At 40.1% G+C, this 20,173-nt stretch overlaps 2 protein-coding genes across 7 annotated transcripts in view; both read right to left on the bottom strand.

Annotated features, from left to right (window-relative positions):
* Positions 1 to 20,173, bottom strand: part of LOC135974151 (serine/arginine repetitive matrix protein 2-like) — a 994,828-nt gene that overhangs the window by 133,265 nt on the left and 841,390 nt on the right. The window lies entirely within an intron of this gene.
* On the bottom strand, positions 1,070 to 18,484 carry KCTD18 (potassium channel tetramerization domain containing 18). 6 transcript variants are annotated; one of them, XM_065560927.1, is made up of 7 exons: positions 18,464 to 18,484; positions 16,350 to 16,552; positions 13,992 to 14,203; positions 12,193 to 12,386; positions 10,373 to 10,467; positions 9,813 to 9,921; positions 1,070 to 5,469 (listed from the first exon to the last, which is right to left on the bottom strand). In XM_065560927.1, exons 2-7 carry the CDS (start codon positions 16,504 to 16,506, stop codon positions 4,902 to 4,904), a joined length of 1,335 nt encoding a protein of 444 aa, XP_065416999.1. In that variant the 5' UTR covers positions 16,507 to 16,552; positions 18,464 to 18,484; the 3' UTR covers positions 1,070 to 4,901. The 6 variants fall into 6 exon arrangements, with proteins under 6 accessions (XP_065416999.1, XP_065416998.1, XP_065417000.1 ...); XM_065560926.1 differs by lacking the exon at positions 18,464 to 18,484 and adding an exon at positions 18,160 to 18,264; XM_065560928.1 differs by lacking the exon at positions 18,464 to 18,484 and adding an exon at positions 18,160 to 18,262 and having other exon boundaries at positions 9,813 to 9,912.

Raw genomic sequence — 20,173 nt, forward strand, 5'->3', positions numbered from 1 at the left:
CTCCTCTGAACTTTTGCCTGAAGTGAACCTTAGAATGCTACTGCAGGGCTTTGCTATAGCAGAAGACCCATACTGCCTCACAGCCTACTGATGGATTATTACTGCACTTGTGACTCCTTTAATTACTTGTAGGAAGGCTGGCTGGAGCCTATAAGCCTCATTCTCTCTCGGACTTTCAGAGATGTACCACCTACTCCTTCCTGCTCAGTTTCTCAGGTCAGAGCTTGGACCTTCATAAATTGAAGAGAGAAGAAAGGAAAAAAAAAAAAAAACCTATGAAATTTTCCTTTCACTGGGAAACATCATTCTCTCTCTTCCCAGCCCTGGCTGAACTGCAGCCACGGTGCACTAATGTGTTGGGTGCTTAAACAGAAATAATTTAAAACTAGTTTCCTCTCTTCTCTGGCAAAATGTTGGAAAGTGAGACCACTACAGTGATTACAAAGACAAGAGACAAGACATTAAATATCTATTGTATGCAATCTCTGCCTCCCAGTCTCTCCCAGGAGGAAGACTTCTCAGTGCAGAGAAGGAACTAAAGCCTAGCCGTGTATAGCCCAATCAGCTATGCCATCTGGCTGCTCAATTTATCCATTATTAGTTGTCTGTTTTCTTGTAGGGGTTACAGCAATGGTGGGTATTAAGGAAGGATTTGAAATGGAACAGAGTATTGGGCTTACAGATCAGTTTAGGATTGGCATTACATGAATAAGGGCGAGCGTGGAAGAAAGCATGTAGATATGTGTGGGAGAAGCAGACAAATGGCCAGGCATAGCTGATGTCATTAGCAGAGCAGAAGAGATGACATAAAAAACAAGACTGAACTATCATAATGCTGGGTTCAGAAACAGGCAGTTTCCCTTCAAGTAACATCCTATTTGTTTATAAAAAGCTATTTTAACAGTTAGCTGAACCCAATACCAGTTACTAACTCTGTAATATTTCTGTGACTTAGCTGAATAACTGTTTAGCACTATCAATACTCTCCTCCTAGACATTCAAAATGAACATGTGCCTATCACATGAAACAACATTGATTTGTTTCAATTAAATACAAATAAATTCTCCATATTTTGAAGCAGTTTATTGAATTACAGCTGTATGAATCACACCTACTGTTGGTGATAACAGGCTTCTGTCTCACAGCCCCATGCTCAGTCACATGTGAATGAGTTTCCAGGCATTAACTTGGAATGGTACTCTTCTGCATACTTAACACTTGCATTGGGTTGTTGGAAAACACAAAATTCTGCTTATACAGAGGGCTGAAGGAGTGACAATGTTAACAAAAAACATGACAGCAATGTTTAATCCATCAAACTAAATAGGCAATACATTTTATACATGAGATCATGGCCACTGGACGCTAGTAGTCAGCACAATGGATTGCTAGATAGAAGTTATCTTCTGAATTCAGTTTCTTTTATAGATTTAACTTGGTACATTTTTCAAAGTACCCTGGTTATTAAGCACAATTTGATAGACCATGTAAAATCCCAAATGAAGAACCAACTCTCATCTTTAATACAACTCCCCCCCATGTTACCTGTATCTGTGTAAGAGTTTGAGTGCAGATATACAATGCCATACAGGACATCCTTTGCTGAAATAGACCATTGTAATTTAATGTAGCAAACGTTCAAGACACTAGGCCCCATGCTGCATTTTTGGAGGGAGGGGGAGGGGAACCACAGGAATGTAAAAAATCTGCACAAAAACCTTTAACTTGCAAAGATTCTGCCCAATGTTCCCTCCTCTCCAAAACACCAAGTGTGCCCCATGCCATGAAAACTACTCACTGAGCTGGCAAGTTTCTTTTGGTTTCAGGTTACCTGCATGCTCACAGCCAGGAGCTAAGTGCAATTGCTGCTCCTCACTAAAAATCTCTTTTGATAGTTATAGGTTGGAGCTAGTTAATACATAATTCTATCCAAGCACAAAATTATACACACAGTGGTTATGTGAAAGGGTACAATATCTAGCTTTACAGATTTAAAAAAAATGGATCAAAATAGATATTTATGCCTCCAAGTAAAGGAAAGCATGTTTGTGCCCACTCCATTAATGATGGGCTTGAGCCAACTTCCAGTTATGTCAACAGGGAAGCTGATCAATCCCTTTAAAAAGAAAGCCTGTTCTACTTCCCCACAACCCGCAGTCTGCTCGACTGTTTCATCTACCAGTTGAATCTTGTCAAAAATTAAATTGTAAACTCTGATGCAGGGCCTGTCTTTACTACAAGTACTTACAATGTCTAGCACAATGGGGGACCTGACCAGTGCCGCTAAAGGCTATTGTAATGACGTTATTTATTTCTCCTCCAGCAACCTCAGATGGAGTTTCTGCCATTTATTTCGGTCTTGTGCTGGACTGTTCAGGCTTCTGAGTGTCATGTTATGGATTTGGCAGTAATACGTATTTAATAATAATAATACTTTCCTGCCAAGGAAGATTATCTAGAATCAATAGTGAACTGATGCCAGCACAGAAAATTGCACAAGATTTTTTCTGAAAGAGAGAGAGAGAGAGAGAGAGAGAGAGAGAGAGAGAGAGAGGAAGGCCTGGTCCATACTAACCCCCCACTTCGAACTAAGATACGCAACTTCAGCTACGTGAATAACGTAGCTGAAGTCGAAGTACCTTAATTCGAACTTACCGCAGGTCCAGACGCGGCAGGCAGGTTCCCCCGTCGACTCAGTGTACTCTTCTCGCGAAGCAGGAGTACCGGCAGCGAGCACTTCCGGGATCGATTTATTGCATCTAGACAAGATGCGATAAATCAAACCCAGAAGATCGACTGCTTACCGCCGGACCCTGAGGTAAGTATAGACGTACCCAGAGAGAGAGAGAGAGAATTCCAGACTATTGCTGATCTTTACTGTAGTGTATGTTTTTAAATCTTTTAAAATCATCAAACATTGAAGACCAGGTAGGAAGGAAATATTCAGTCTTAGGAAACTTATTTTAGAAAGATAAAAAGTACATTACAAACAGCGCCATTATAGAACAATGAAGTAATGAGTAAACAAAATTGAATATGTATGAAAAAATTGGTTTTTCATTCAAACTCTCTTCTAAAAATATTTCAGACTCTAGGCCTATGGACACAAGGTACTACACAATGTTAGCATTTTTCCGTAATGTTTGTTCTTTTCTACATAATCAAACTTTCATTTAAAAAAAAAAAATCAAAGTTTCTATCTTGGGCCATTAAAGATGCAAGCTGGCCTTCAAAATGTAAGTTGATGGTCAGAAAACTGCAGTTTTGCCAACTTTCATGATATTTGGTGTTTTTCTTAGCGCCTCAGCTACAGGAGGCACATTATTACATGAGAATCTCACCTTTTAAAAAAATAAAATAAAAGCGAAGTTTCTAGCCCTCATGGTTGCAGAGTAAAGCTTGAAAAGTCTCATGATTTAAGTCCATCGTGATTTTTGAACACTTGGGGTTGGCAATGTTAAAACTCTTTTTAGTAAAGCAAGACCAGCAAAGATATGCACTATATAAATCTCATTAAGCAATGCTGGTCTAAACACCCAAGAAGAATCAAGGCACTTCAAGACATTGGTGCAAATTCTGCTTTGCTACACAGGTGTAGATCTGCAGTACCCATTGATTTCATTGGTGTTCCTACAAATGTACACTGGTGCAACTGAAAGCAGTATTCAGCCCATATTTTTGTTGTTTACCCATTTTTCAAACTCTGCTGTTTTGTTGTCTGGGCTTGAAAGAGGCTGAGCTTGTCCCTGCTCATATATCAGAGTCCCGCATATATGAAGGGAGTGGGGGGAGAACAAAGCAATCACAGCTGTGCGTCTGGCATAAGAGCCTTACTGCAATTGTAGGACAGGATGGACCATAACGGTGCAATGCCAGGCTGTTTCCAATTTCTAAGGAATACAATGTAAGCCTAACTCGCCCATTCAATTCCCTGCTGGAGAACACTCCCCCTTGGGAATGTAATACATGTATGTCTCAATTCTGTGAAAAGATCCTGCCCTGTTGCTTCCATGACAAGCTATTTCCCCTTACATTTCCTAGTCTCTCCTCTGTGGCAGGTGGGAGGATGGCTCCTTTCATTGCTGTTAAACTGCTCTTCCTATATTCTCCCCAAAAAAAAGCACTTTGAAGCCAGCAACCCTGCTCCTTACTCTTGGTAAGTCAGATACCTTTGCAATGTCTAGTATTTTACATACCTGGAGAGTAGAAGACTGAGTCGGGCTCTAAGACTGGATCTCCCCCATTATTAATTAATGTGACCTATTTTTTCCAATTTGAAAATATAAATTTAGGAACCTAACCTTGGTCTCAATTTTTTTTTTAAATCTTGACCTTTATCAATAATGGAATTAGCTAGGTTAGGTTTGGATTGCTTGTATGCGTGCATATTCTATTTTTAAAAGACAGTAACATCATGGCAACTTGATTTAAGTAAATATCTGAGAGACGGTGACCATGTATTGCAAAAATGTTTTTCAAAATCCACACATCCTGCCCCCATCCTCCAAAAAATTAAAAGTAAAGCGAGAAAACTCACTTACTATAAATTTCAAAACCTTTTGCCCATGTACTTTTTACTATTTTTCTCCACAATTGCTTACCAGCTCTAGTAATAAATTATAATCCAGGATGTGTCCTTTGACACCAGGGTCAGAAACTCTTCGTTTAGCAGATTATGCCAGGAAATCTCTGCTAAAGAATTAAACATCATCATCCTAATAATAATAATAAAATAATTAATGGAAATATCCCATCTCCTAGAACTGGAAGGGACCTTGAAAGGTCATCGAGTCCAGCCCCCTGCCTTCACTAGCAGGACCAAGTACTGATTTTGCCCCAGATCCCCAAATGGCCCCCCTCAAAGATTGAACTCACAACCCTGGGTTTAGCAGGCCAATGCTCAAACCACTGAGCTATCCCTCCCCCCCAGTTTGTCATTCTCCAAATTATTCTTGATCTTACTATTCACTGTTGATATACTGGATTCTTTCTCTCTTAGTGATGTAGAAGTAGTAGGAATTTCAACAGCAGGAACTTCCTGTTCATCTGTTTTACTCAGTGAGGAAGATGACTGAGATGGTGACACAATACACAATGGAGTCCGCTTCAGTTTTACCACACGAGTGGTCATGGGTTTCTTAGACATTGAGATGTTGAATGTAGTTTGATATGCTGCCCCATTTTCAGCACCTTCATTTCCATAAGATGCCTGAGAACTTGTAGGCACTGATGGGCACGTTGCAAGTTCAGTTTTTGGCACTACTTTGCGCTGTACCAAACTATCACTGATGGGTCGTTTAAGAGTTACCACAGAATGTGAAGAAGTGTTACAGGCAGCTACCTTTAATGAAGCAGAATTCTTGACTTTGATGTGGGTACTTGTTGAAGGACCAGAAAATCTAATTGGTTTAGGACCAGCTTTAAAGTTTTGACCATCTTCCTCCTCTTCAGTAAAGTCTATTAATCGTCTGTAAAACAAAAGACTATGTTGTAAAGGAGCAATCTAGGTGTTTTAGTTATTCTATGCATCACACATAATTAAGCTATAATTATGAAATGGCTTGTCTCCAACATTCATCCACAGATCTCATCTTTTGTTTATTCCAAGGTCAGTTGTAGTTACTCATTTATGCTACTCCAAGTTGTTAGCAGTCATTATTTCCTATCAGCCATACCCCCACATATTTTTACCTGCCATGAAAAGTTTTTAAGACAGTACTATAAGAATATCTTAAAAGGAGATGATATACAGAAAGTGCTAGATGAAAATGCATGAGAGAGTAGTGAAGGAGAGAACTGGGAGGATAAAAGAGTGGGGGAAGTTGAAAATATTCAGATAAATTAGGGTATGGCCAAAGGTCTCCTGTGATACCCAATAATAAGACCCCAATATATTAAAAAATGAAAGACCCCAGGTACATAAGAGCACTGACAAGATTACCAACTTAAAGAGTGTAAAACAGCTATAGGAAAAGCAAAGGTCCCAAATGAAAAGAAGATTCCACTAAAGACTTTCAAGAGAACAAATGAAGGGTAAGTGAAGGAAAGACACAATAGGATCTCATAAAAAAAAAAGGCAAATTTATGTTCTTGGCAGAAGTAGCTAGCATTTCTACAATGTTCAACAAACACTTTCTCTCAGTCTGTGTGGCAATGGAAAATGAACAGATGCCAGGAAGATTTAAATTCATCAGGGATATAATAAAAATAAAACTGGTGGAAATCCAGGTCACACTGAAACAGCGGATGAAGAAATTAGAACATTTAAGGGGTGACAAAATAAGGGCTATATTTGATCCAAGCCAAAAGTAGGTCAAAGAGAGAATTAGCAAATTTATATATAAACCTCTTGGGGGGAGGGTTAAAAAGGGGAGCACAGAGTTTGCAGTGAAGCCTATATAATTTTGTTAATACTTTTAAAATGTATTAAGGCAAAAGCCAGCAAACTATTAATCCGTAATGCTGACTGCCACAGTGAAAAAGACAAGGAAATTCTCCTGTTATCAATGTGTAACAAAGCCTAGAACACAGAGTATGAAACAAACTATAAGTATTTGCCATAGGGAGAACTTTGGGGAGTTGACAAAGAAAAGCTGTAGATATGATTGCCCTGAACTTCAGGAAAGATTTCTGTAGTGATCACCAAGAGACATTCAACTAGAAAGTCAGTACTATAAATAGAATGTGAAGTTTGTAAACTACCTTAGTAGTGAAAGAACAGATTTAGATATAGGACAAAACAATGGATGTTCTTGTGAGTACTCAACGCTTTGGAATAAAAGGGATTGGTGAGTGCCCCATGGATTCACATTGGAAGAATTAACAGTATCAGAGATCGTTATTCACTAATTTTGTAAAATTGAGAAGTCAAGATGAAGGATAAAGGCAATACTATTTGGAATGATTTGCAAAACCAGTGTAAGATAATGAGGCAAAGGACATTTTTTAAGAGAGACACACGAGAAGGGAATATATCCTGCATGTCCATATAATACATACCAGAACAAAAGGAGGAAGGGGAGAGGAAATGAAAACTAACAACCTAATCTTCAACCCACTTCTTATCAGCAGTAATTAAGAGGAAATATTCCCATAGGAATAACTAGGATTTTCTAATGTAAACTAAAAGAAATTATACAGTGCTTCATCAGAATAATGGGCTAGATCAAGGGTTTCAACTGGGTGTCTGAAAATCCCACTGAGCAGGAATCACACATTTGTGCTTCTGCATATTGACTGCACCTATGAAGACGCATCAAAGCACACTGAAATGGACTACAATTATACCATTCTACTGAGTTTCAAACTCCTTTACTTCTGCATCATGAGAGAGGGATGGAGGTAAGTGGAGGAGACAGTGAACATACGAATACAAGGTAATAGAATTTGGAAGTGTACAGGAGGGAATGGAGGCTGCTTGGCAATCTAATGGGAAAACAGATAACTCAACTATGACACAGAGACCCCTTGGAAAGGATACCCTGGTTTTTATGAACAACTCTCACCTCAGACCTGACAAACTCATTATGCCAAACAAATATCTTGCCTGATATTTATCCATAAAGAATAACATGTAAGGTATCTACAGAAAGCATCTAACTTTTCAATCTTCATAATCATTGTGAGATGTACATATGGGTAATATTTAAGGAACAAGCAACAGAGGGTCCTGTGGCACCTTTAAGCCTAACAGAAGTATTGGGAGCATAAGCTTTCGTGGGTAAGAAGCTCACTTCTTCAGATGCATCTGAAGAAGTGAGCTTCTTACCCACGAAAGCTTATGCTCCCAATACTTCTGTTAGTCTTAAAAGTGCCACAGGACCCTCTGTTGCTTTTTACAGAATCAGACTAACACCGCTACCCCTCTGATATTTAAGGAACAATGTATCTATACTGAAAGTATGCTTTATGGACTTGGAAAAAAGTAAAGATTAGTCATGGGGATGTCTCAGCAACGGCCAATTTGGGCAAGAGGGAGTTACCCCACCCTGTATGGCCAGCAATGCAATGCAAAGTTCAATTGTTTAGCCTTGTGCAATACTAAGACTTTGAATGGGAAACCAGCAGAGGCAATGAAAAACAACCGAAACCACTTGAAGGGAAAAAAAAGAAACTTTACAACAAGACAGGATTTACCCTATAAATAGAAAACAAAAGATTGTTTTGAATATAACAGGGTGAGGGGAAGGACCTCCATTCACTGAGGAAAACCCTGGTGATGGTGGGGGATGTTTTCATGAATATTTGCATCCTGGTTTGTCTGAAATCAGCTAGCTCTGCAAAAGACCAAACTTTGGGGAGAAAATCTACTTTATTACATAGGAAAGGTAATCATTGATAAGTGTAGACCCAAGTTTGCGTTTTATGTTTTGTTAGTGTTGTAACCACTTGTTTCTACCACTCTCTCATTTCTAGTTAAACCTTTATTCAACAAACCTTATTTTGTTTTGTTAAAAGTACTCACAAGTGCTGTGTGGTTTATAGGTTTGGTGGTCTAAAGTAAACTGGCAAAACTGGGGTACACTGGTCCTTAGGGAGCAGAAGATTTGGAATTTCTGTAAGTAGCCAGTGCTAGAGACTGAATATCACAGGGGGGGAATGATGTGAGGAGATTTAGGAATAGGGGTGCGCCTACTGTTAACCTGTCAGGTGAAGTTAGCACTGACATAATCCAGAGAAGAGACCTTGAGTGGCTGAAAGGCTGGGGGTACCAGGGAGCTGACACCCAACTACCACAAGAAAGACTGCCTCGCCCTAGAGGCATGGGATAACAAGGTAGCTCACAACCCTGGGTACCCTGAGAACCATCACACCAACAATGGACTAGGAGTAATGCAGGGATCACTTTTATGTAGGATCCTTCAGAACAGGGTAAGAATTAAAGGGTATCACCAAAAAAAGTGAGCAGGGAAGAACACCAGCACAAGAAAGAACAAAATAAAGAAGAGGAAAAACTTGTGGAAGGAGTGAAGAGATAAGAAGTGCACAGAAACTCTAGATACAAATACACAAACAAATCATACTGGTATAATTAAGGAGGCAATGGAAGGCAAGAAATAAACAAGTGAATAGTTAAAACTTTAGGGCACTTTTCAGATAGACGTTTCATTTGGCTGCCAATCCAATTAACAACAGATAACTGGATCAGTAACCAAAACACAACTTCTCTCTAAACTTTAGAACCTTCTCTGCCCATTTTAAAGTGTGTGTTTGTGAGGTAGGAGAAGGACTGTAGAATAAGGAAGACCTTCCCACAGGCCAAAATTAAGTTAAATTTCTTCTACTGAGGTCAGATTTGCAGTTCTCTTCCCCCGATAAAAAACAGATTTTATAGAAATGAAGGTGTAATGAAGAGACAGTGAAGAATGAAAGACTGAAACTTGAAGTTCATAATTATTTCAAAAGCTTACTTAAATGGAGTCTAAAAATTTTAATAAAAGAGACTGAGGGCTTGTCTTCACTACCAGGGTAAGTCGACATAAGTTACGCTATTAAAACTACATGAATGCGCTACTCCAGCGACGTAGATTAGGTTGATTTACCCCGGTGTCTTCATTGCGCTGCCTTGACAGGAGCCGCTCTCCAGTCAACTGACCTTACTTTTCTCCAAGAACTGGAGTACTAGGGTCAACTAGAGAGCGCTCTCCCATTGATTTTCACTAGACCCGCTAAATCAACTCCTGCTGTATCGACTGCAGCAGGGTTGATCTCCCCATAGTGAAGACAAGCCCTAAGTTGTTTTCTCTTATAAAAGCAGTAGTGCATTCTACGGTGTATCTCAAGTAATCAGAGTTTGAATCAGTGAATATACCTTTTACGAACTGGAGACATATGATGGAGACTTCCTCTCAAAGGGCGTTCTTCAAGAGTCCAACATTCTATCAGCTGGGGCATTCTCCAATAGCTGAAACCTGAAGTTCCTAAGACAAGATACTTAACAACATCTGAGGGAACATACTCAATGCATGTGTATATATGTAAAAGCTAAGAATTATTATTATATTCAAGACCTCTGCTTTAGAATTATAACTGACAGGTATCTGTGCATTAATACTATGTGTCTTTTAGGCGTTCCTCCCTTATGTTGGCCAGCCTATCGCACCTTTGGAGATAGTAGCTCGTAGGATATGAAGCTCAATACTCCTTGAAATTCGTCTCCATTCAACATTCCCAGTTTAAGGAACACCTGAAAACGTGTTTTTCTAAAAATGACTAAGGTTGCTCACTTACCTCATGCCATTACTGAGTTATTGAAAACATTCAGAAATGTAATTTTTTTGTCATTTGGTGAAGAACAAAGCACTTGGGATTTCTTATACTTTCCTACAGAGGTGTAACTACAAAAATGGAAGAAAAAAATTAATACTGTACCTTTCCCTTCCCAGACATCAAAAGCATCCATCATCTTTTTCAGTTCACTCACTGAATAATAACTCCAGATGTATTGGACATTATTTCCAGCCTCTCTAGAAATATTTTAAAAGTAAAAATTATGTATTAATCTAGTTTATACTTTTTAGACAACATATGTTGTATGAAACCCTCAAAACAATATTTCACTCCCTTCCTTTAACCACAAAGAATCAAGGATTTCTTAGTAGGCTTTTTGCAAAGCGGATATGAAAATGTTATACTTTAACATCCTTTTCATTTCTATAAATCAGTACCCCTCTGATTTACCTGTCTTCTGCAAAAAATACCCACTGCTGAAAATGGGCATCAGCCATGCATGCTGCTGAACTCATGCTGAACATGTTTTTTTGTGCAATGGCTGACGTGGACAAATGGTTTATCAGTTTCAGAAACCTGAGCTGAACAAAATTTGTCCTTGCTTATACTTGTAGCTGAAAAGTGTCCAACTCCAGCTTAACTGCACCTGCTGCTGACATGAATTGTCAGCAATTGGTATTTATTGTATAGACATGCCTAATGACTTCTGACTCCAACGTTTTCTGAAGGGAATTGATTGACTGTTAGGACTACTTTCCCCAACCTTTTTTTTCCCCCCAGTTTTTTTTTTTACAATATAATCAGGTTTTGTTCTCACATTTACTACTTTGTTGTTGTTTTTTTCACCTTCGTCTCATCCTGTGGCTGTTTCACAAAAGAAAAGTTACAGAATTCATGACTTAGACCTGATCCTGCAACTCTCAATGACATGAGTAATTACTATTTAGAGTGACAACCTGGTGGGGAACAGACAGTTAATTCCATACATGTCCAAGTATTTTGGAAAAGTTAAACTTATTCCAACAAAAAAATTAGGAAAACCTTTCTTTTACAAGAATTAAATTATCTGTATGAAATTTTCCCTTCAGCTTTTTCTACAGTATATTTGAATCTATGCTTTACTTATATCTGACAAACCTAAAACCTTTATTTTAAGCAAAAAAATCAAAATATGTGTAGTGTTACAAAACACACGCCCCTTGGGTGTACCATTAGGTACAAGGATAAAAGCAGAGTGCTTCCAGCCACCCAAAAATATGTAAATGTACTAGTAACTAGCATTATTATTATTATTCTTAAAATGCACTACGGTTGTGGTATTGAAGAACATGATTATAGAATCGTAGGACTGGAAGGAACTTCAAGAGATCTTCTACTCCAGTCCCTTGGTCTAATAATTAGTTCTGCCTTGAGTGCAATCTTAATAGGTGATTGAGTAACCTACTCTTAAAAACCTCCAGTGATAGAGATTTCACAATGGATTCTATGTCCTTTGATAAGTCTGGGCATAAATTAGGCAGTTTCCTTTTGCCTTCATTTCTTCATTCCCCTGTTGTCTATCTCTTCCTCCTGTCTTGTCAGATAAGATTTTAAAATGTGACTCCATTATTAACTAACAAACGTTGCATTTGTTTTCTGATCTAAGGATTAATATATACAATTTTTCACCACTATTTAATGCAAGTATCTGCCTAAATGAAAATGTAATTTTAAAAGGGAAAGATGTTTTTAAAACAGTCCTTAAAACAAAATGAGGATTTACAGTAACTGTAAACTGGCCACCTTTTGTGGGCTCTAATTATTGTACTCCCTGCTTAATTTTAGATCTTTACTTTACTAATTTCCAGTAGTAACAACAATGTATTAACTAGATGCTTTCCAAACAGAAAAGAAGGTAGGATCCCACCCTGAGGAACTGACAATCTCATTTCAGTATGTTCTCTGATGTCCAATCATCTTACCTTTTGTACATATTTTTATTATTTATTCTTCCTCCCAGTTCCTTGTCAAGTACATCAGTCCCATCAGCTTTTGTGGCAAACACACCTATAATTCTACTCTCACAGCTTGCTCCAGATGTGTTGAGATAGTGCAGAACCCAAACGGTCGGCTTGGTGCAGGCTAAACCGTAAGAATCACAGAAGTCTATCAAAGCCTGGGGAAAAAAATATGTTGTTATACTAAGAATTTTTTTTAAATGACTACATTTTGTCACATTTAAGTTTATTTGACTTTAATAATGAACTCTACTAAGTAAATCAATGGTGCTGCCACATCTAGAAGAGTGTGCGCAGTACTAGTCTTACTACCTCAAAAGAATATTGGAAATTGGAGGAAATTCAGAGAACAGCAACAAGAATGATTAGGGACATGGAAGCAAAACTCAAAAGACTGTAATTGTTTATTTTAGATAGGCGCTGAATAAGAGGAGACATGATAAAAGTATATAAAATAATGGTCTAGAGAAAGTAGATCAGCTTCTGTTCGTGGTGTCTAGATCCTCACATTTAAATGTGATAGGTAACTTGAGCTAATTAGCAATCAAGCATAGTAAAAAATATCCTCTAGACGAGCCCTAAAACAGTGAGTGCTGCATTGTGTTCCTTCTGTGCCTCAACAGAATAAACTAAATTCTAACTGCCCTCAGTTGCCATAGATTCATAGATTCTAAGGCCAGAAGGGACCACTGTGACCCAGACCCAGTCTGACTATATGTATAACACAGGCCATAGAACTTCCCCCACATAATTCCTAGAACATCTTTTAGAAAAACATCCAATCAAGATTTTAAAAATGCCCGTGATGGAGAATCCACCATGACCCTTGGTAAACTGTTCCAATGCCTAATTGCTCTCACCATTCAAAACATATGTCTTCTTTCCAGGCTGAATTTGTCTAGGTTCACCTTTTAGCCAGTGCATCATGTTGTATCTTCCTCTGCTAGATTGAAGAGCCCATTATTAAATATTTGTTACCCACGTAGGTACTTATAGATTGTAATCAAGTCACCCCTTAACCATCTCTTTGTTAAACTACATAGATTGAGCTCCTTGAGTCTATCATTATTAGACATGTTTCTAATCCTTTGATTATTCTTGTGGCTTTTCTCTGAATCCTCTCCTATCAACATCCTTCTTGAACTGTGGGCAACAGAACTGGACAGTGTTCCAGCAGCACATACCAGTGCCAAATACAGAAGTAAAATAACCTCTTTACTCCTGATATGTCCCTGTTTATGCATCCCTGAACTGCATTATCTAATTAGAGTTTAGCAGAGTGGCACTGCAATGGTTATGTGGGATGATAGAAGAAAATTAAAATACACAGTTTGTTTTTCAGATCTCAGGAAAAGTTTTCAAGGCTGACAAAAGAAACATCTTATAAAGTGATCAAATTAAATCTGAAGTCACTGAAACACAAACATCGAACTTCACAATGCCAATTTTACAAAGTCACTTTTCGCAGAAGATCTGCATTTGAAAATGAAGGTAAAATTTAGCGTACTGCTTTACAGAAAATGTTGACAATTAATTTTCAAAAATACAAACCCATGAAAATAGAGGGTGCAGAATGAAGAGAAATGCTGGTGTATCCTTAATTACCATGACTCTATTAGCAATTCTAATAAGTAGCAAGTGATTTCTTCCTCTAAAACTCTGAGTTGATTGATGACATATACAGGTTATTCAAATATTATTTGGTACTAACTGAACAATATGAATTATGGAACACTTTTAGAAACATAAGAAAATGCCAAGACCTTTTTAAGTTCTATATTTGACCTTAAAGAATATGTCTCAATTTCATTGGCTAAGTGGTCAGACAGACTGTAAGGATAAGGGATGCCAAAGTAATCTGCCTCTTCCTGCAATGCAATTCGCGTTTGTTCATCTTTAGGAATCCGAACTTCTCCATGAAGATAATCTAAAAGGTACTCAAAGAGGTTTCCATCTCGATCAATAAGGCAAGCCCCTGAAAATAAAATAAAATCTTTTAAAATACGGTTTGTAGGCAGAATTTTTGTCATATTCTACCAAATTATCAAGTGGATCCTTTAATTAATAATGTATCAAGTGGTGAATATATATGACTTCCTTAATAGTTATTTAAAAAGGTATCTTGCTTGGAAGTGGTATCCTTTTCCCAGCAATATGTCATCACTTATTTTAAAACTGCTTCTTTGCTTCTCTACTGTATTTCTTAATTTGCAGATGAACAAACTAAACTCCCAATCCTACAATCCTGGGGTGGAGTCCTATGCTAGCTGGAGTCCTAATGAGAAATCTGGAGTCAGTCTGTGCAGATCACTTTAAAGGATAAGGGCCTAAAGTGATTGTACCAAATATAACCTTACAAAACATGTCTTCTATTTAAATGATAAAATCAAACGAACTCTAGATGCATCCGATCTTGCTCTTAGGGAGTCAATATCTATCAAATTGAAATCCAGTCTGCTTCAAAAAGACTTCAGTCATTTCATCTGCAGTACTGCACTTGTCCCTAAGTTTCCCTTTTTGACTTTTACAACATTCTTATTTGTTTTTTCTAAGATCCACAGAAGCAAAAGGAGAAATTGATTGTACAGGGCCAACAATTAAACTGATTATATACAAAGTGCTGTTTTTCTCTGTCTTTCGGTTACAGTAATCTTACATGTAAAAACAGATAAAACATTTCAAACAGAAGTGATTTTTAAGTTGACTGTGTCCCTTCATAAAAGTGAGCACACAGTAATGAATCTAATTCTGCCTCCAATCACAGCAGTGAAACCCCACTCTTTGCAGTGAGGCTGCATAGCGATGACTTAATGCAGAATTTGATTCCACTGAAAATAGTTTAAATCAGCTTTTCATATCTAACTTCATTGCTAGTTAAAAAAATGCAGTCTTCTTTACTGGCAATGACGCATTCTGGAAGTTACTTTGCACCCTTAAAATCAATCCCTTCAAACAATTTTTATGGTATGAAGGCTCATTAACCATATCAGAAAATCATTCATTATCATTCAACTTTAAAGTTTTCCATTGCATTTTAAAAATTAGTGAAAACACTTAATTTACGCCAACTTTGGAATATAATGTTATCGTGAACTCTTAAATTCTCAACTTCACTTTTCTATAAAGTCTAGAGATATGTCTGCACTGCAACAAAACACTTGAGGTGGGCCCAGGTCAGTTGATTGGCTTGTGGGGCTTGAGCGGCAGGGCTATAAAATTGTAGTGTAGATATGGAGCTCAGGAGCTCTGAGACCCTGCAATAAGGTGAAAAAGTCCCAGAGCCTGGACTCCAACCTAAGGGTATGTCTACACTGGAAACTTCAAAGCGCTGCCGCGGGAATGGTTCTGTGGCAGCGCTTTGAAATGCGCTCCTGGTAATCCACCTCCACGAGGGTACTAGCTCCGAGCGCTAGGAGCCGGTCTACACTAGCGCTTTAAAGCCTCAGACTTGCTGTACCCAGGGGGGTGATTTTTTACACCCTTGAGCCAGCAAGTTAGAGCGCTATAAAATGTAAGTGAAGACAAGCCCTAAGCCTGAATGACTACACTGCATTTTAATTTGAAAAACAAGAGGAGGCTAGTAAACGTCAATTAATCATAAAAGATTTTATCCCTAAAAACTAAACATAATTTTTAAAGAAAAAAAAAGTGCTCTCTAATTTTGTGGTGTCCCTAACTGAAGGTTAGTGGCTTGATTTTTTCAGAAGTACCTAGCACCCACAAATCCCACTAAATTGATGGAATCTGGAGGTGTTCACCACCTCTGCAATTCAGGCCACAGGATTGTATCCAAATAGCAGCTTTATAATTTATCACTATTCCATCCTCTTACAGTGTCTCTGATTCTGGAGACTTGACTCAGATTACTTGAGAAGTATTCTTGTCCCTTTCTATGTATTACTTTTATTTATTTTTCTATTTGTAACCAAAGTTTTCATAGGTGCCTCTCAAGTTTGAAAGAATATATGATGGCAGTTTCTGCCGATGAGCTACAATAACTAATACGGTAGCTCTATAACTTGAATACTGTGAAACATAGAAAAGTATTTAAACTGACAATTTAAACTGATTCTAAAGCCATCTGAGCAGATGTTAGATATTTATAACTTAGATTTATTTACCAGACTCATCTATTTTTAGAGGGAAACGTCCACTGAACATAGATGCTAGCATTGAATCCTTAAAGCGGCATAAAGATTTGCGTCTGGCTGTGTACACACAACCTCCCACATTAAGTCGAAGAATATCTAGCACCTCTTCAGTCTTGCCGTCTTCCATTGCATTTGCAAATTTCAATATTAATATAGTTATGTTCTATTAAAACCTGTAATAAATTTGCAGAAATAAAAGTCGTTAATTCTAATACAAGGAAAGCATATTTCATACAACACATTTAAGTAAATATTGTTCAACTTGAGCATCTTAATGTAACACAATAAAACAAAGCCAAAAAATACTGTACATCTATCTTGAAAATTATCCTAAAAATTTACTAGTGCCCAAAAGCAAATCATCTGCCTCTATGCCAAAGTTAAAAAAAAAATTGTATATCTCACTAACTCAGGGAAAAAAAACAAAAAATACCACACACACACACACACACACACCCCACTACTCTCTCTCCCTAGGCAAATGTGTACATAGAATTTTGCCTGGCCACTCTATAATGTGAAAGTAGCGGTGGACAACTATGGAATAAAAATCTTAGGTATTTTTGGAAACATTTTAAAAATAGGCATTGGTGAAAAACTTCATAGTTCAAAGGACTAGTAATGGGATATGGTGCCTTTTGCCTCTTCAAAAACCTGTTTTTAATGTGTGTTGCTGAATACAGGGTGGTGTTGTCAAGAAGTGGTTTCACCAGTCATACGGCACTGAGTTGACTGCAGATGAGGGCCCAGTATGATTTAGATTTTGGCATAAGCATCAGAAGAGAAACGTCAATATTTGTTTTTAAAAGTATACATTGTGTATATTAATACTTCTCATTCAACCCTTCTGAGGATCTTCCAGTCAGTCACAAGTATGAACTGATTACACCTTGCACTATCACTAGAGGAGGTAAAAGACATATTAGAATCCTTTTTATTATGGCAGCCATGACCAAAGCCGATTGGCAACTGTTCCACTGGATTCCCATATTGCTAATCTCACTGTAGGGCGAAGCAGCTGCCTCCAACAGTGGCATTTTTTTAAAAAAAGCCACTGCACTTCCAGTCTGTGCAATGATATTTTATTCATGAACAGAGTGGCGGCGGGTCACAAGTGCTCTTTACCCTGTAACGTCTGTGCTACACCTGGCTACACACAGGGAGTGTAGTTTTCCCTTGGTTGCGGTGTAATTTCATGTGACAGGCCGACAACAACCCAGCATCATACAAAGATCAGGGAGTGCAACACCCGCCGTGGCGGGAGTCTCCATCTGCCTTCACACCCCTAGCGCGGCCGGGTTTACGCAAAACAACCCCAGGGCGCGGTGGGTGCCGCCCATGACCGGCGCCTGCCCTCAGGCAGCCCCCTCCCGCGTTCCGCCCCCACGGGGCAGTCGGGCGAAGCCCGGGATCTCTCCTCGCTTCCCGCAGCCGGGCTGCCGGCAGATCGCCGCGCTCGGCCCCGACCGGCCGGCCTGACCCGGCCCCTCCAGCGGGGCACGGCGGCGGCGCTGCAGGGCTCCCGAGGGGAGACGCCGGCCCGGCTCCGCCGAGAGGAGGCGAACCGCCGTGGCGAGCGCCGTATTTCACCTAACGTGCGCGCCGGGCCAGGGGAAGCGCAGGAGCAAGGCCCTTCCCCCTCCCCGTGCAAGGGGGCGGAGCGGGCGGGCTCTCCCCTCGGGCCCCCTCAGCGTAGCCCGCGGGAGAAGCCCGGCCTCGCTCGCGCGGAGGGGTTGGGGGCGCGGGGCGCGAACCGGCGGGCGTGAAGAGGAGTCAGTACCTGCTCCGCCGCCCGCGGGGCTGGGAGAGTAACCGAGCGCAGGCCCGCCGCTGCTTCTGCCGCCGCCACCGCAGGGACTGTCCGCAGCCCGCACAGCGCCACCCTGCGGCCCCGCCGGGAGCCCAGCGGCTGCGCCTCGGAGCCGGGGCGTGGGGCCAGGGGAGAGACGGGACGGTGGGTGCTGCACCCCCACCCTGCACGGCAAACTGCCCCGTATCCCCCACGGGGGGGGGGGGTCCGCACCGCGAATCTGCCCCAGTTTTCATGGGCGTGACACCCCCCCCCCCACCCCTGTGATCCCTACCTGGGGAGTGAGGTTTCGGGGGCAGGTCACATTTCTCATCGCTAGTGTGTCAGGCTATCTGCAGACTCCAGTGGAGAGAGGTCCGTGTACTTAAACGTGTAATCAGAGTGTGAGAACATAAGAACGGCCAATGGTCTGTCTAGCCCAATGTCCGGTCTTCAGGCAGTGGCCAATGCTTCAAATGAGAATGAGCAGAACAGGGCAATTATACTGATCCATCCCCAGTCATCTAGTCCCAGCTTCTGCTAGTGAGAGGTTTAGGGATACCCAGAATATGGGGTTGCAGCCCTGACCATCTTGGCTAACAGCCACCGATAGACCTATCTTCCATGAACTTATCCAATTCATTTTTAAACCCACTTATACATTTGGCCTTCGCAATATCACCTGGCAAAGAGTTCCACAAGTTGACTAGGGGTATGTCTATACTTACCTCCAGGTCCGGCGGTAAGCAATCGATCTTCTGGGATAGATCCCGAAAGTGCTCGCCGTTGACGCCGGTACTCCTGCTCCGCGAGAGGAGTACGTGGAGTCGATGGGGGAGCCTGCCTGCCGCATGTGGACCCGCGGTAAGGTCGAACTAAGGTAGTTCGACTTCAGCTACGTTATTCACGTAGCTGAAGTTGCGCATCTTAGTTCGAAGTGGGGGGGGTAGTGTGGACCAGCCCTAGGGTGACCAGACAGCAAGTGTAAAAAATCAGGACGGGGGTGGGGGGTAATAGGAGCCTATATAAGAAAAAGACCCAAAAATCGGGACTGTCCCTATAAAATCAGGACATCTGGTCACCCTAACCAGCCCTAAGTTGTGTGAAGTACTTCCTTTTGTTTGTTTTAAACCTTCTGCCTACTATTTTTATCGAGTGAGCCCTGGTTCTTGTGGTAGGTGAAGGGGTAAATAACACTGCCTTGAGCACTTTTTCCACACTGCTCACTATTTTATAGACCTCTATCTTATCCCACCTTAATTATCGCTTTTCAATCTTTCTTCTCATATGGAAGTTGTTCCATACTCTTAATCATTTTTAAAAAGCAACAGAGGGTCCTGTGGCACCTTTAAGACTAACAGAAGTATTGGGAGCATAAGCTTTCGTGGGTAAGAACCTCACTTCTTCAGATGCAAGTCCCAGTCATGTTTGTTTCCCTTCTGTCTATCTTTTCCAGTTCTAATATATCTTTTTTTGCAATGGGGTGATCAGAACTGCACAGTATTCAATGTGTGGGTGTACCATGGATTTATAGAGTGGCATTATAATATTTACTGTCTTATTATCTATCCTTTTCCTAATGGTGCCTAACATTCTGTTAGCTTTTTTGACTCCCGCTGCACATTTTTTTCAGAGAACTAGCCACAGTGGCTCCAAGATTTGTGTCTTGAGTGGTAACAGCTAGTTTAGACTTCATCATTTTGTAGGTATAGTTGGGATTATGTTTTCCAATGTGCATTATCTTTGCATTTATCAATATTATATTTCATCTGCCATTCTTGCCATGTGAGTTACCCAACCTGACCCTGATGCATTTGTGGTTAGGGTCTTTCTTGGGCAGGAGAATGAAAAGAGGACTCCTTTCTGTGTGTTTGCAGAGACCAGCCACCAAGCCAGTTCTATGGTGACATAATATGGTCCTGTGACCTTTTTATCTATTAGATGTTTCACCAGAAATTAGATCATCCTGAGCCAGAGTTGGAGGGGCTGCAGGAAAAGTTTGGCT

Source organism: Chrysemys picta, chromosome 11, assembly GCF_011386835.1.
Source record: "Chrysemys picta bellii isolate R12L10 chromosome 11, ASM1138683v2, whole genome shotgun sequence".
Lineage (NCBI taxonomy): Eukaryota > Metazoa > Chordata > Testudines > Emydidae > Chrysemys > Chrysemys picta.